This window comes from Chelon labrosus (genome assembly GCF_963514085.1).
Source record: "Chelon labrosus genome assembly, chromosome: 19".
Lineage (NCBI taxonomy): Eukaryota > Metazoa > Chordata > Actinopteri > Mugiliformes > Mugilidae > Chelon > Chelon labrosus.
Genome location: NC_140352.1, coordinates 11418028 through 11434167, shown reverse-complemented (window position 1 = coordinate 11434167; position 16140 = coordinate 11418028). Strand labels below are relative to the sequence as shown.

Genomic DNA, 16140 nt, shown 5'->3' with positions numbered 1-16140 from the left:
CTTATCCGTACTTTTATTTCCAGACAATTTCCTGAAGCCTTAGAGGACCTGAATGAAGCCATAAAGCAGTGCCCCAATAACAGAGAAATCCAGCGGCTGCTCCAGAGGGTGGAAGAGGAGTGTCATCAGCTCAGCCAGGAGGAGCGCCAGCAGCAGGAGCTGGAGCTGGAGCCTCCGCCCTCCCCTCCTCCTACCCCACCGCCAGAAGAGGAGGAGTCCCTGTCCCTGTCCATGTCCATGCCTCTTCCCCCTCCCCCAGAGCCACGTCTGGAGGACATGGAGCCCGTCCAGGACCTGTTTGAGGATGAGGACTACCTGGCGCAGGAGTTGGAGGCCATGTCGATGGGTCTGCCTCCACCTGAGTCCCACAGCAATCCTTCGAGCCTCCCCATCATTCAGAGCCCGCCACTCTCCCCCACACATCCAGATCAGATTTATTTAACCGGAGGTTCACCGATGGGCCAGCCCTATGAATATCACCCCACCTCCTCCTCCATGTCCTCCCCAACTCGAGGCACGTACCAGCCCACGTCGCCCTCCCTCTCCCCGACACATCAGAACTCCCACTACCGACACAGCCCGCCTCACACCTCCCCAGTGCACCAGCCGTCCTACCGTTTCAGCCCGCCCCCCATGGGCACTGGGGGTCAGGGGATGGATCACCAAAGCCCGCCGCCTTCCCCTCTACGACGGGCCGCTCAGTACAGAGCCAGTCCACCAGTAGAAAGCGTGTGTCTGTACAGGTCCCAGTCTGGGTCGCCTGTGCGCTACCAGACAGAGCAGCTCCCCGGCCGACCCAAATCCCCCCTGTCTAAGATGACCAGCCAGCGTTCATTCCAGCTGAGTTCACAGCCCTCTCTGTCCTCCCAGCACCACCAAGCCCAAGGCCTTCGGCTCCAGCCTTCTATAGCCCAAATAGTCCGCACAAACCAGCCCAGCAATGTGATGGGGAACAGCAGCTACGGTGGCCAGTTGAGCCAGATGGGCCACTCCATGGGTGGCCGCTACCAAGGGGGTTCAGTGGACGTGGAGAGCCGCCTGGTATACCAGCCCTCCCTGGATGGACGGTCCATGCCCCAGGTCCAGGCCAGCCTCAGCTCTGGGGCCCTCTGTCAGCACGGCGGCCGAGGAGGGGTTATGGAGTCGAACCTGTTGAAGGATGACTTGCCCCAGCGCCCCTCCTCTGCCTACCGCGCCAGCAGCGGGGGCCCGGGGGGCATCCGTTACAGCCAGACACCTCAAATAAGCCGCAGCCAGTCAGCCGCCTATTACCCAGTGTCTGAACATGTACTGGAGCGTGCCAATGCTATGCCCCCCTGCCAGCTGGGCTCTCCTGAGATCCCCCATATGGTGAGACGCCCCGTGAGTGCCAATACTACTGAGATGAAGCAGCATGTGCCCACCCCCAGGCCTCTCATCCATTCTCAAAGCGTAGGTCTACGATTCTCCCCCTCTAGCAACAACATCTCAACCGGATCCACAACAAATTTAGCACCAGGCTTCAGGCCTTCCTCTTCCATTCAGCAGATGGAGATACCCTTGCAACCAACATATGAGCGCAGCTGTGACGACATCTCCCCCATCTCTCCCTCTCAGGGTGGCGGGGGACTGTATCAGGGCGAGACCACCCGCTCTCGGAATACTCCCTTCATGGGCATCATAGACAAGACGGCACGGACTCAGCAGTACCTGCATCAGCCCACTAGGTCCAGGGCCATGACATCTATGGATTCCGCTATCAGCCCCACCTCACCTGGCCAGCTGGTCCAACAAGGATCCACCTACAGTCCCCCCGCCTCACTGGGTAACATCGCCTACTACAATAAGACCAACAACGCCCAAAACGGACACTTGTTGGAGGAGGACTACTACTCCCAGACCCAGCCCCCCTCACTCGGCAAACTGGCCAACGGCTCTCGCGGCAGTGGGGACATTCTGGAGCGGGTCAGCCAGGTGCCCACATACCCGGACGTGAAGGTGGCGAGAACTCTGCCAGTGGCGCAAGCCTACCAGGACAACATGTACCGCCAGCTCTCACGTGACTCCCGGACCCAAGGCCCCACTTCCCCCATCAAACCAAAGAGACCATTTGTGGAGTCAAATGTGTGATGGCCTGTCTGTGAGTGGATGGTTGAACTGGGCTTGTTTGTGGAAGTGAGAGGGAAAAAAAAAAATATTTATCTCAACAGCAGACGTGTGACCTGTGTATGTGACATGGACAAACTCATCTGGAAGAAAGAGACGAATGGAGTCAGAGAGGAAACTACACAACCGACACACAAACACACGCAAACACGCACACACACTTAGGGTTAATAGACATTATCGTGTATGAAAAACATGACTAACGGTGAGAAGTGATCATTTCATTAACATATTCTGCACACAGGTAGGATAACAGGAGGGTTCTGAGTTCGGATCTCGTTCCAAATCAAAGACCAGTACACTTCCAAAATGTTGTGTGGCACAAGTGACCACAACAGGTGGGACTGACTGTAAGGGTGAAAGTACTTACTCATTGGACTCTACTCGTGGACTCGTATCCATCTTCTGTTCTTTCAAAGTGTGCTCTTAACCAAGGTTGCTAGTAGGCTCTATTCTATGTAACACAATATTATATGTTCAATACTGTACATTGCTCAGAAAATACAAAAAGGCTCAACAACTCAGTACTTAGAGAAAAATGACAATATTTATAATTAAGTTATATATTGTACATAGGAATAAAACATAGTTTGCATTTTGAATTTTTATTTTCCGTTAACCCTGCCGATGTCTCACACTGCTTTGTTGTATGGACGTGGAGGAAGGAAGGAGGGACACAGGCTGACTTTGTCATGCAATGCAGTGTCATAAATTAATCTACATATTAGTTTTTGATGGGATAGCCCCGTAAAATGTCATTCTAACGTCTTGATATGTCTCTTTTTGTGATCTGCAAGGACATAAAACCAGAAAACAAGTATTCCTCGCACAGGAAAAGCTGGAACCAGAGAGTGTTTGTCATGTATGCTTGAAAAATCAGTTATCACTACCACTAGATAGATTATATTTTGTTAAATAATTGTTTTAGCTAAAAGCACATAGGTTAAGCTTAACCAGAATATCAAAAAGTGCATTTTATAGTCTCGTCACAACAAAAATCCAACGATTTGGTCCCTGCGTATATTTTTGAATATATATTTTTTTTAATTTAACCCTTTTTGCAACCCTCTCACGAGTAAATGATGATTTCCTGCATTTCTTTTACACTCAATAATATTCCATATTATATTAAATTAAACTAAATAAACTGTCAAGGCCTTTAACCTTTCTGTCAGGAATCATAATACTTTATGGCAAAGTACTTTTTCACAACACAGATTTTCGGATATCGGAAGATTGAATCGTCTCCAAGAGGATGATCGGTGATATTTATTATATGACACACAAGCATCAGAGTTTGCCTTTGTCCCTCCTTCCTGCTACTGATGGGTTAAAGATAGTGCTCACCGACTAAAAGCAAGCAAATGCACACAGCGCCACTGTTACGGACCCTTTCTTCTGCTTTCTTTTCTCCCCCCCCCCCCATAATGCATTTTTATTCAGCCACTTCTGCACTAAAAATGCCTGTTAATTTCTTAACTAAGGGTGCACTTTATGTATTTTACTCACTTTGTTGTTATGATTGTTGAATTTGGAGAAAATGGGTGCGTGTAGGCCGGTCGGGCATTTGACCGGCGATAATCAGACTATCATAGACACTACTACTATTATTATTATTATTAATTATTATTATATGATTTGCAACGCAGTGATGAATGACGATGTGAAGAGCAATGTTTTTAAACCGGTGAGGATGTATAGACTTTCTAGCACAAGTTGTATATACTGGCTCAGATATTCCGCTCCGTCCAGCTCGGGTTCGTTACTTACGCAAGTCTGTTTCAAGAGGTCGCTCATAGTCATAGAAAATTATCCATTAAAAGTCCTCAAACTCTATAAGTCGGCCAGTCTAGTCCACTGGTCTTGCACACATCTTGAAAATAAGTGGAATCTACTGCAACAAGAACAGATTTTAGTATCCAGAAACTCCATATTTGGAGTTTGGGTCATAGAGATAGTGGAATAGTGAGAAGTTATTTGTATATGTGGGAAAGGTTATAGACCATTTGTCTGTAACATTTTATTTTGGATGTCTGATAAAGAATATCTAAAGGGACACGGATCCTCCCGACTGTCTCCTGTTCATCCTCAGTTTCACCTGCTACCAGAGAGATGCCCTACTTATCTTTAAAGAAATGAAGGTATAAACTGTATTATACTTAATTTACTTTTCAAGTTGAGGATATGTGAGGGTGTATGGTTTCAAGCTGTATGTGTATATTAGTTTGCTGTAAATAGTCCGATGCATGTTCTATTCTTTCCAAGCAGAAACATGTATAGCGGTGTCTCCGGTGTGTGGTACAGTGTCGGGATTTCCGATAAGGAGACTGCTGTCCCTGAACTGTCCTTATCATTTCCCGTCGGCCTCACCAGACAAAAGCGAAAGGTTCTTTTTATTTTATTTTAACGTATTTGCTTGCTGAGCAGAGTTCTCTTGTCTGTAAATGTGAGCTTTCAGATCGCTGTGATAAAAAGTTTAATTAAAAACAATAAAAAAGAATGTGTTTTTATCTCATGATAACTGATTGTAATCTGTACAGTCAAACCTATGTATTGGAGAAAAAAAAGAACATATTTATAAATGGTTACCAACTGAAACACACCCTGCATGTCAAGTCATTTATTTTTACTGATTCGTCTTTAACATGCAAAGGTAAATTTTTTATTCTTTTTGGTCCACCTAAAACCGTAAGCGCTAAAGTCTCTGCACAATGTAAATCAAGAACTCTGCATAACGCGGACCACTGACTTTATTAACAATGTTCTAGTTCTCAGACTTTAATTAAAAGCCTGAAACATTGTCAATAAAGTGACTACAAATGATCAGCAACCTGTTTCCAGCATATCACATGGCTTTCTGATTGGTCTGCTGACCTTTGTCATGTTCCCACATCCTATGTTAAGCTTGTTACATAATCCGCGAGAAGCAAGACATTTTTTCTCTGTCCTAGAGCGACGGGAACAAGAAAAAAGTTAGTTTTAGCCAGGTAATTTAGAAACTCTAGTTCCGAACTCCGGCAAAGTCCTCGTAGCATTGGTGGAGATGCGGGAGACGTACGACGAGAGGCACTTTTCTTATTATTTTCGGATGTCGGCTGGTCGTTTTAGACGGCCGCGACTGTCCAATCGTACCGTTCTTTCAGCATGCACCCACAACCAGTATGCTGATCTCTACCCAGCAGAGATTAGCGGGCGCACTGCAAATAATAGGAGCTCACAGAGCAGCCGCTAGCATTTGCGCTTTTCCGCATTAACCACGCCCACTCCAATTTCTGACCAATCACAGAATAGTTGCTGGACACGACACGAGAAAAAAGTTCTGCCCGGTTGATGTGTCGAGAACAAACTTCTTGCTTCTCACGGACAATGTAAGAACCTTTACTGTTGAAAGGTTAGACAAACAATAACCATGTGGGGGTTTATTCCCATTGAAAACCTATTGCAATAGAGATCTATTACATGGAGGCGAGACAGCTAACATTAGCAACCATACCAACATTGGAAATATTACTTGTCTTTTCACCAGCTTTCACTTTATGGTTGTAAATGTGAAGAATCACAATGCTAACTAAAGCTGAGGACACACTACAAGACTTTTTGAATCTGCAAGTGTGTGAGGGGAACAGACCCAACCCGACCTCAGTTGCAGTCAATCAAAGACGTTTGAACTTTTTGATCCATCTGGACTCTGGTACTGTGAACTGATCACCGACCCCACTGTAAACATCAAAGAGACAATGAAATAGAGAGGGTGGGACACAGGAAATAGTGCCGAAAGACGACGGGAAGTAGCGGGAATATCAAAACAACAATGGTGAACAGCGAATGGGAATGAACCCCCGCACTAATATTGTTTGTGTAACACAGCAACAGTAACATAGGAAGTCGGGGCTTGACAAAGGGATAGGAAGTCAGGGCTTGACAAAGGGATGGAGCACTCCGGTTGGTAGACCAATCAAAGCCAGCAAAGGGTCAGCTGTACAAAAATACTGCTGAAGTTACAACACTTTTAACGACTGCATTATAATTAACACAGATGTGCGGTAGAATGAAATTTTGTCACAATACCAACACTAAAAGCGAACATGTGCTCATCAAAAGAAAAAAAACATGGAGTCATTTACTGAACAAAAGGCTCATTTCAAGTGAAATGTGAGACGAGAAAAATCAACTTGGAGTGCAAACTTTACCAACAAGAGGAACCCAGAAACACATTAAACAGATGCTTAAGACTGTTTAAAGAAACTCAGAAGGAAGCTAGAGGTGTCTTCAGTAGTGTGACAAACACCTGCAACGTGTAGGAATTAATCTCTAGTCCTTCTTCTTTTTGTGAGTGACAAGGTGTACCAGCCCGGGGACAAGCACCATGACAATCTGAGGCACGATGACAAATTTGACAAAGAACAGGGCATAGTAGAGGCCCTGTGGTTGGATAGGGAGCGGCAGACGATTCACATGGTACAATCCCATGGATGAAATGGCCAGAGACAAAGCCCTCGGAGCCCAAGGCAGGGAAAATCCTCCGGGCTTCCAGTACTGGGCCAACCCCAAACCCAGGAGGGCCCCGCAGTCTCGAGTCAGAGAGGAGAACGGGACTGTATCCATGCGGATCCACTCTGCGCGGCTGCACCATTTCTTAGCCAAAGAAATAGACCTGTGGAATAAACAAAATAGGCACAGTTAAGGCAGGAAATTGTTCTTCATATCACAGAGTTTACTACTCGCCTAAACACTCACCAGGAGAGGTCTATTCCCAGCTGCTGTAATCCAGCATGGAGCGCCAGAGCACCGAGCAAGAGACCAATGCTGAGGCAAAAAAAGAACAGCAGGGGGCGGCCTTGTGGTACTCTGCGGTTCAGAAGAATCCCCAGGATGAACCCTGGAAATAAAAAATATAATGAATATTCTTGATTTCATTACATGACGATAAATACAACAATATAGACGACAGAGATTATTAAGAGGTGTTTATATTGTGGTTAACATCTCTAAGCTACAGTGAGAAATGCTGCAAATGATTCGACTCATACGATCATATGCAGCCGTTTCAAGATGTGCTTGTCATATGAAAACGGTAGAAGAGATTATCTATTCTCCAGCTTGTGCAGGATATTGTGTTCATACCTGTAATGGAGCCAGCGACAACCTGGTGAGGAAAGTGGGCGAGGATGAAGATCCTGGACAGTCCAATTGCAACCAGCATGGCCACATACAGCACGTAGGGAGTAGCTGATAACACCACACTGAATGCACATAGTGGGAAAGAAGAAGATAAAGTTTCTGTGTGTTTTTAAAGACATTTGTTTATTTTACGTGGACATACCTGTGAGTACGGGAGTATATAAATTTCCCCAGTGAGGACACCACCACCCACCAGACTGCGCCCGTCACCATCCCGTGTCCCGACGGACTCCCTGAGAGACAGACGCCAACTTTGGAGCTCTGACTGTACGATGAATTATGTGCACTGTCTATGACTCACACATGTTTTAATATTGTCCTTTGAGCACTTCTCACCTGGGCCAGTTTCACAGGTAGATGAAAACTGGAGAACATTGGGCTCTTTGTTGAGGAACAAACGTGATTCACCTATCCACCAGAACGGCCTCTCTCCAAACAGCATCCTGGGAAAACACAAAAATAATGGAACCATAAAATAACATAAATACATTTATAGTCACAGTAAGGAAGGTCCAGCAATCATGTTGCACCCCTTTAACATTTCTACTATGCTGTTCCTAAAATTCTCCTGCTCAAACATTTCTTTAGTTATAGAAATCACATTTATCTTATTTCTACACCTAAATACAAAGGTGACCCTATAATATTCCCCATATTTATCATCTTTAACACACATTATCTACCAAGGTTTCATTACTTCACGGTCTCTGAACGGTTTTGCTTCCATTTCTTTTTGTTTTATTAATATTATTATTAAGCTTGTTTTTCTAAATTTACCAGGAACCTTGTCCCCATTTACTGACATATTCTCTGGCTACCGGAAACAAATAAAGTTCTGTTTTAAGCTTACTTTTCATGTATGATTGAGTTGTAACCTTATCCATTTATTCTGATCGAATCACTGGTTGATAGTTAATTTATTAGTATTGTTCATTATTTGAGTTAAATATACATTCGATTATGATTTTAATCTAAATGTTTTGTAATAGGTAAGCAGAGTTATCCACTTTTCTTTATGACACATGGCCACTGCTAATAACGGCTACATTGAACTGTAAATAAAGGGTTCCGCTACTGCCTGTTTCACCTCGGACAGTATTTAGGGTCGCACTGCACTGCTATCCCGGAAGTTACAACGTGCCAGGAATAAAATATAAGATTTTGTCTCATTTTACCGTTGTAAATAATAATTTTGATAAATGAACACGAATATGTGTTATAGTTATTAGCAACACTGACTTGGTTTAATGTTAAAAATAAAGACTTATTTAGCTACATGCTAAAGTGTGGAGGAGTCCGGATGCAAAAGTTCCCAGTCCTGTTTAAAAACACGCCAGCTGCATCTGTCGGCCTTACCACTTAAACACCAGGTTCAACCACTCCGATATAGCAGACACCCAAAGCACCGCCACTCCGGCTCGTTTGCTGATGAAATAGGTGAAAGGAAAGACGAGCAGGAAGGCGGCTTTGGGATCACCAATGTGAGTGACAACGAGCCAAAACTTTTCGTAACTCATCGTCCTCTGCTGGAGACGTTCGGCCATCCAGATGCCTTGGGTGTAAATCGCCTCCATTCCTGCGTCCATTGTGTATATTTAGATTATATATAAAAAATAAAATTGCAATCCTTGATGGTTAGTTAGTGCACCAGGATGTGTTACAGTGAACCCCGCAGTACCTCCATCTCACCAGCAGGGGGAGCACTTTCTATTGAATCGGTTGAACGTGAAACAAAGCCACGTTTTACAAAATGGATAAATTAAATTTTATCAACTGTTGAATTTATAATTAAAATATCTAATTTGGCGATTTATTGATTTAATGTGTGGTCAAATAGATTTAATTGTGCGTATTAATTCCTTGCATCAGAACAAACGACCATAAGACGACGTACTTGGACACGCCCAGGCTTCGTCGCCATACGACATCGCGTCGCTTTACGTAAGGCAGGCGCTCCGGTTTCCTGGCGGAGAAGATGGCGGCTCCTGGACCGGGGGAGTATTTCAGCGTCGGGAGCCATGTCTCTTGCCTCACCTGCTTGGGCCAACGTGTGCAAGGAGAAGTGGTCGCGTTTGACTACCAGTCCAAGATGTTGACTCTGAGTATCCTTTGTTTGTTTGGAGCTGCGGATGGCTTGCTGGCCTGCCTGGCTGCAAGGGCCTGTAGGGTAACCGAAAATATGTCAAATAGTGATCCGCGCAGGCGTAATTGGTGGTGGCTGAGTTACATATCTTTGTCCGTTTTAAATATTTCCATTCGGGAGTTAACTGCCCATCCTTCTTCCATCGATGGAAGACGTTATTGGTGATGCGCGGTCAATTTCATGCCTCCAAGTTATCTGCTGGGAGGGCGCATGTGTTTTGAATCCACTCATTGTATTGCCGGACCTCAACATGGATCACTATCTGGCAACGAATCCCAGTAAGGCATCATGGCTGTGCTCTCAACAGGCACAAACCGTTGCTAGTTAGCGAGCTAACTGACATTCAGCGCATCTTGCCCCCCAGCTCGCGCGCACAGATTTACCCCGCGCGTGGTTCGCGATGCCAGTACATGTGGATGTTATCGGCCATTTTTTTTAAAAAAAGAAAAAAAGTTCGGTATGAATGGACACCGAGTACCCTTCCACGCTACAATCAAGTTGCTGTTAGCTCGGCTAGCATGCTAACTTTCGGTCAACCCCACACTGCCGCTGCTAGCTAGCTCAATAAACGGTATTAGCATTCCCGAGCTTATCAGCTGGGCTTTCTCCCGTTTCACTCGGGTGACATTGTAATTCTTGGCCGGTTACGAGGTCAATTGCGGCGCACTTCGGTTCGATTTCAACACGATTCAAGCCGGGGTAGCATCATGGGTTCAGTTCATCCAACCTTAGCTTGCTGGGGAACTAGCCTACACCCATTCATGGGAGCGTGTGTGGAGATGCATATTTAATTTATATGGTCATCTCATGGCTGTCTTACACAGACCTAAACCTTTAAGTTGTCGTTAACTTAAACATGGCTAACCCCCAGGTATGAGGCATTAAATGAATGAAGTTTATGAATTGAGGGAGGGTTTGACAGTTGGCAGTACAGGCCTCTTGGTTTGTTTTAAGGTGTTTAATAGTTTAGCCCACCTGCTATGTTTCTTAAGTTACTTTATACATTTTAACTTGATTTGTCTGGACACTAGAAAAGCGTGGCCATTTTTTGAAGCTTTAATGTAGAGGACTTGGGTGTAGTTTTATTATAAAGAGCTCGTGCGATACTAAGATCAGGCTTTTTGCATTCACCTGACATTTGAAAGTAACCGGTTTATTTTAGGTCAAACTTTTCTCAAACTGACTTTTCCAAGGGACCAATAAAACGAGGAGCTGTTGTGCTTAAAAAAAAAAAAATGTTACACACAAGTCTGACAAGCCATTCAGGTCTAGTGGGATGAACCGAGACACTGTCCTGTAATTTATTGATAGGCTCTTGATGAAATACGGATTTATTGAGATGGATACAACGTTGGGAAAGCTCAAAAGACATTTGATTTAGCGGAGGTTTCAGCTGAGAAAATGATTCACACAACCACAAAAAAAAAAAAAAAATGCTTCACTTGTGCCGGTATACACTCGCTTTCCAGTTCATTAGGTACACTAGTGAAGACGGATGACATCTCGGGATAGCAGCCTTGCACTTCGTGATCGTTATATTATTCAGTCGATGCTAAAAGCGTTTAAGAGAGGAGGTCATTTAACTCTGCGATCATTTTGGAGGTTGTTGTTTGTGGAGCTGTTAAACTGGATTGAATTAACCACTGAAGTGTTTCTGTTATTTTGCCCTGCCCAGTAATAGACAAAGGTGTCTGTACCAAACAATACAATTCAATTGTCTTCAAACTACGGCCTCCAGAATGAAAACTCAGCTCTCTGTTATTTTAAACAAGTTCTGAATACAATAACCTTTGTGAATAATTAGCGCCAGGCTGTTATAATACGTGTTTCGCTAGTGTACCTAAAGAAATGGCACGTGAGTGTATCTATGTGTGATTTTAGCGAGCCTCCATTCATTCATTCATTCACGGCTACTATAGGCGCACTCCCCTCTTACGCTGTAACAGGCACGACCTTCCACTGCCAGCGCTCTCTGTATCATAAGCTCCTCTGTGCAGCTGAATGGGTGGCGTACAGGGGTCAGAGGTCACGTTCATCCCTGTTCTGTGATGCACTGTCATAAAGTTGTCCGCCTTGACCCGAGTTCCTCCGAAGAATGTGCTTCCACCAGTGGTAAGGCGAACCTCAACGACGTCATCCTGATCAACTTAGCCTATGTTTCCGATGTGGACATAATAAATGACCGCACCGAGACTCCACCCCCACTAGCATCACTGAATGTTAGCAAGGTAAGCCCCTTCGAATGCGTTTCTTTTATTTTTCCTCCACACGCCGGGTCAGGGTGGAAATTCTTTGTCACATGAACGAGAATAACACGGTGACTGAAAATGAAACTTAGCTAGTCTGGGCTATGATTCAGTCCTTTGGCGTCCTCGAGATGTGGCTCGCATTGTGATTGTTGGCCAGCGACGGCTCTGCACGGGGCAAAGGTGCTTTCAGGTGCTTCCAGTCATCTTAAAAAAATTCCAAATGTAAACCAACCAGTTTTTGTTTTGTTTTTAAATGACCAGCAGAATGTAAATGTTCTCCTCGGCAGTCACTGGAAAACTTGTAAATCTAGAACATAGATACCTGGTGGATACAGAGATATGTGATACTTCTCGACTCAGTTTAAGGGCGCTTTAATGCCGGGAGAAACTCTGCATCCGATCTTATGTGGGAATAAGCATCAAAGTAAATGATTGTAACTGTGAAATGTCCGTATATACAGTGGAGTCATTGTTCTGTTATCCATGTGTGGAAATTAAGTTAAGATAATGCGATCAAGTCTATTTCCGCAGGTTTAATTGGAGTAAAATGTCGAGTAAAAACAGTCCCTTAAAAAAAATCTGATGCATATTTGATAAGGATGTCTTTTGTTGTGTCCAAATCTTTTCACAGCTTGCCAATCGAGCACGGACAGAAAAGGAGGACAAGCTGTCCCAAGCCTATGCAATCAGTGCTGGGGTTTCTGTGGAGGGCCAACAGCTATTCCAGACTATTCACAAAACGTAAGGACTTTGTTTTGTCGGTGTTGACTTAACACAAAGGTTGCGCAAAGTATTTCGTGCCGTCGAGTGCTTACTGGCTTCCCTCACCTTAAAGCTCTTCACAATCAAAGAGAGATCTGAAGGAGACTTGGAGGTGTTGACGCATGGTCTGAAATAGATACAGGAATATTTAGACCTGGTCCGAACGCGTAAACACAGTTAAAGAAGGGTCTGCACTAAAGCATCACCAAACTATATAAAGTATATATATGTAAATCGTAACCTGGGTTCAAACATCTTCAGAAACTATGGATTCATGTGACATGTCAAAACATTGTGTTCCAGATTTCTAACTAGATTAAATGAGAAACTGCAATAAACTGATTGATTGATGGGGGGTGTTCACTTGTCCTCGCAGCATCAAAGACTGTAAATGGCAGGAGAAGAACATTATTGTGATGGACGACGTCGTAATCTCACCGCCTTACCAGGTCGAGAACTGCAAAGGCAAAGAGGGAAGCGCTTTAAGTCATGTACGCAAAATAGTAAGTATGCTTCTTCTTTTTTATCTACGTAGACTAACAACGCTGTGTGTTGTGTCATTGTCGATACTAGTTTGCAGATTTAGTTCAGTCTGTAAAAGGTTATATTTTCCTAACTCTGAGTTTGGGAGTGCAAGTTTGGATTAGATCTGATAAATCTCTAAATCCGTCGACCTCTGCGACCTCACCTGTTCCCATGTTGAAGGCCAGATAGGTTCTAAAAGTTTTTGGGAGTTGATTGCAAACGCGGACGATACACGTGTCTTGTAATCGCACTCGTGTGAGGGGTTCTCACCCAAAAATAACTGTAGAAATCTGTTCTTTTTTGCACATTCTACATAAAGTGCTTCATTTATCTGTTCCCACTGGAAGACATTAGCATTTTAAAAGTGCATTCTCCTCTTAGAATAAGTCCGATTTCACTTCCGGCGTCTTCCTGGAGTATTAAATGTCTTTTCTGTGATTAAGAAAAACATCTAACACTGATGTAATTGCCAAATCCCTAACCTCCTTTCATCTAATCATTAGTCAGTTTAAACCTTAAAAAAGAAAAAAGAAAATGTTAAAAGATAAATGCTGACATTTACATACAAGTAGGTGTTAAGTGCCTGTTCCTGAACGGTGTTAATGTCTCTCTGGACGTAGAAATGTGTGAGTGTGAATCTCCCTCGCTCTCAGTTTTATGCACCAGTTAGGTCTGTTTCCAATACACAAAACAAAGCCCAGAGCCGATATGTGCCATTTAGTAAGGTTTAGATGCAGTTCAACAACACGTGACGACTCTAAAGTCATCGTGGATTGAACTTTAGATTTAGATTTGATGTTGTTTCAGTTTGATTCGCACGTTTACTCTACGCTCACAGGTCTCTGAGGATGAACCAGAGGTGTATGCGATCTCATAACTAATTAAATATGTTTAAGAATAATCTGTAGATCTCATTCATTTGGTTTGCTACTCTTGATGTTCGCTGTACAGGTAGAACATCGTACTGTAAATGCTTTTAAAGTGCTTCCTGTATTGATCGCACACAAAACCATTACAAAATCGTTATTTATTTATTTATTCTCCACTGAAGCTCAGTCTTAACATCTGAGCATGCGTTTCGGTCATTCATTCAAGTGTCTCATGACTTCAGGTGTGTTTATCGTGCCAGTTTTTACCATAAAATAGCCTCTGCGGTTTTAGTCTAGGGCGCAGTGTGAATATGCAAAAGTTTCAAACTGGAACGGGTTCCTGATACACATTGACTTTCAGCAACAGGAAAACAAAAAGTTTATCTCCTGCTACGATTTGCCCACATCCAGTCTATAGTTTGTATATGTTCTTGTCTATTCAGCTTTAGACTGTCTGTTTAAATTCAACCATTTTAGAGCGTTACAGCTGTAGAAACTGGCGTCTTATTGAACCTGAATGTAGAATATTGCCGTTGAAATCCATTTAAATGTGTGTGCATTAGTGTTTTAGCTGATCGGTCACATTTATAGGAGGGTTAGGGAAGCTGCCATCGTAGAGGAGGAACGGAGAGATATGGAAAATGTCTCTCACTTTGAGTCCATCTCTCCTGGAAAGCGCTTAACAGAGGGTAATCGTGTGGGAAATAACAAAATTGATATGAGAAGTCGGTTCATTTTCTCACGTCCAGTGTTTGTATGCTTCATTTAGGTTTATAATATTTTGTCTCGGCAACACAGCCGTTTGTATTTTAAATAGAGGGCTGCTCAGGAGCTTCTTTTAATAGAAATGCGTGTTTTTACAGTTGTTTTTCCCTCCACATCGTCCAACAATATGTTTTTTTTTTTTTTTTTTGCTCTGCTCCCGCAGGTTGAGAAACATTTTAGAGACGTGGAAAGTCAGAAGTCCATGCAACGTTCACAAGCACAGCAAACACAGAAGGACTCCACTTTATCTTCTTGAGTTGGCAGTGTGGGTCGGCCGGGGGAAAGCGACGCGGGAGGTTTTGTTCCCACTGCCAGACTTAGTCGGCATTCCTTGTCCTCAGTCTGAGACCACAAGGAGGAGCGCTGAGGGCCCTGGATCCTGAAGATCAAAAATACCATTAAATGAAAAAGACAAAAAAGAAAGAAAGAGGAAAGATTAAATCTTAAATTAGACTTTATAAAGAATAATTTAAACATGAACCATAAAGCAACCATAGTTTCCTTAACTAACTTGTCTCATTCTGCCCCCCACCACTCCTCCCCTCCCTCCTGTCCCTGAAGCCTTTTTTCTTTTTTTTTCCGCCCTCCTTCCTTTTGCCTTCAGTTCCATTTCAAAAAGACAAAACTAGAGCAGTCAGAAAGGCTTGTTAGCTTTATTTTCTGTCATCGTTTCCTTTTTTTTTTTTTTTTTTTTTTTTTGCTGTATCCATGTTCTACTGTCTGTATTTTCTGTATTTTAAACAAAATGTGACTTGAAATGCCACACTTTAAAGGACATTTTCTAAAATAAAAGTAACAAAAATTCTGACTGTAATACTGTAATTTTCAAGAAGTTTTTGAGAGGCTTGTGATGAATGACTGTGACAAATGGGAAGTAATCGCTGAAGGCGCGGGGCGAATGTTTGGGGTTTGTTTGCTCTAAAATTCGGCGACCAACTGCGGTCGTCCTTCACCGTTATCCACGTCTTTTATCTCATCGGGATGTGTTCTGGGCAGGTGAGATTTGGTAGCCGTGTAATCCATGTAATTACAGGGATCTGACGCCAGGACACTTATCAGATTAATAATTTGAATGTTTTAAGCCTCTTGATTTCTCTGATGCTGCATGATGACATTTTGTTCCATCCTCTGGGCAACGAATATGAGAAAGTTGTGCATCCAGAAGAGCAGGGATTTATTTATTTATTTATTTATTGTGTGGTTTTGAGTTGAAGTGCAGCTGATTTCAGGTAGTCTGGCGTGGTTTTATGGATTGCTGATCGTTCACCGGTTGTTTTAAAGCTGCAGTTGTCGTCGTTATCTGTTAATCTGCGGGTTATTTCCCCGATTCATTGTCAGAAAAGTGGGAAAAATGCTGATGACAATTTCCCAGAAGTCAAGCTGACCTTGTTAAAACATGCCAGAGACTAGGATTAAAACAACATTCACATAAAAGAAGCTTGTACCAGAGGGTTTTTCATATTTAAAGATTAGAATGAATGATCCTGAGTGCTGCGAAGAT

The 16140-nt window shown here is 43.5% G+C and overlaps 3 protein-coding genes across 4 annotated transcripts in view; 2 read left to right on the top strand and 1 right to left on the bottom strand.

The window, feature by feature from the left end:
- Positions 1 to 6044, top strand: part of tanc2b (tetratricopeptide repeat, ankyrin repeat and coiled-coil containing 2b) — a 69098-nt gene extending 63054 nt beyond the window's left edge. For both annotated transcript variants that reach the window (XM_084566872.1, XM_084566873.1), the window contains one exon: positions 24 to 6044. In XM_084566872.1, coding sequence (XP_084422998.1) covers positions 24 to 2109 — 2086 coding nt within the window. In that variant the 3' untranslated portion in view covers positions 2110 to 6044. The remainder of the gene's footprint in view (positions 1 to 23) is intronic.
- Positions 6045 to 6054: 10 nt separating this feature from the next.
- g6pc3 (glucose-6-phosphatase catalytic subunit 3) lies at positions 6055 to 8958 on the bottom strand. The gene is made up of 6 exons (XM_084566874.1): positions 8683 to 8958; positions 7663 to 7769; positions 7469 to 7559; positions 7270 to 7388; positions 6883 to 7024; positions 6055 to 6799 (listed from the first exon to the last, which is right to left on the bottom strand). The coding sequence occupies exons 1-6, from the start codon at positions 8910 to 8912 to the stop codon at positions 6457 to 6459; spliced, it is 1032 nt and encodes a 343-aa protein (XP_084423000.1). The 5' UTR covers positions 8913 to 8958; the 3' UTR covers positions 6055 to 6456.
- Positions 8959 to 9269: 311 nt separating this feature from the next.
- Positions 9270 to 15453, top strand: lsm12b (LSM12 homolog b). The gene is made up of 5 exons (XM_084567360.1): positions 9270 to 9428; positions 11564 to 11697; positions 12350 to 12459; positions 12857 to 12983; positions 14803 to 15453. The coding sequence occupies exons 1-5, from the start codon at positions 9302 to 9304 to the stop codon at positions 14893 to 14895; spliced, it is 591 nt and encodes a 196-aa protein (XP_084423486.1). The 5' UTR covers positions 9270 to 9301; the 3' UTR covers positions 14896 to 15453.
- Positions 15454 to 16140: the final 687 nt, after the last annotated feature.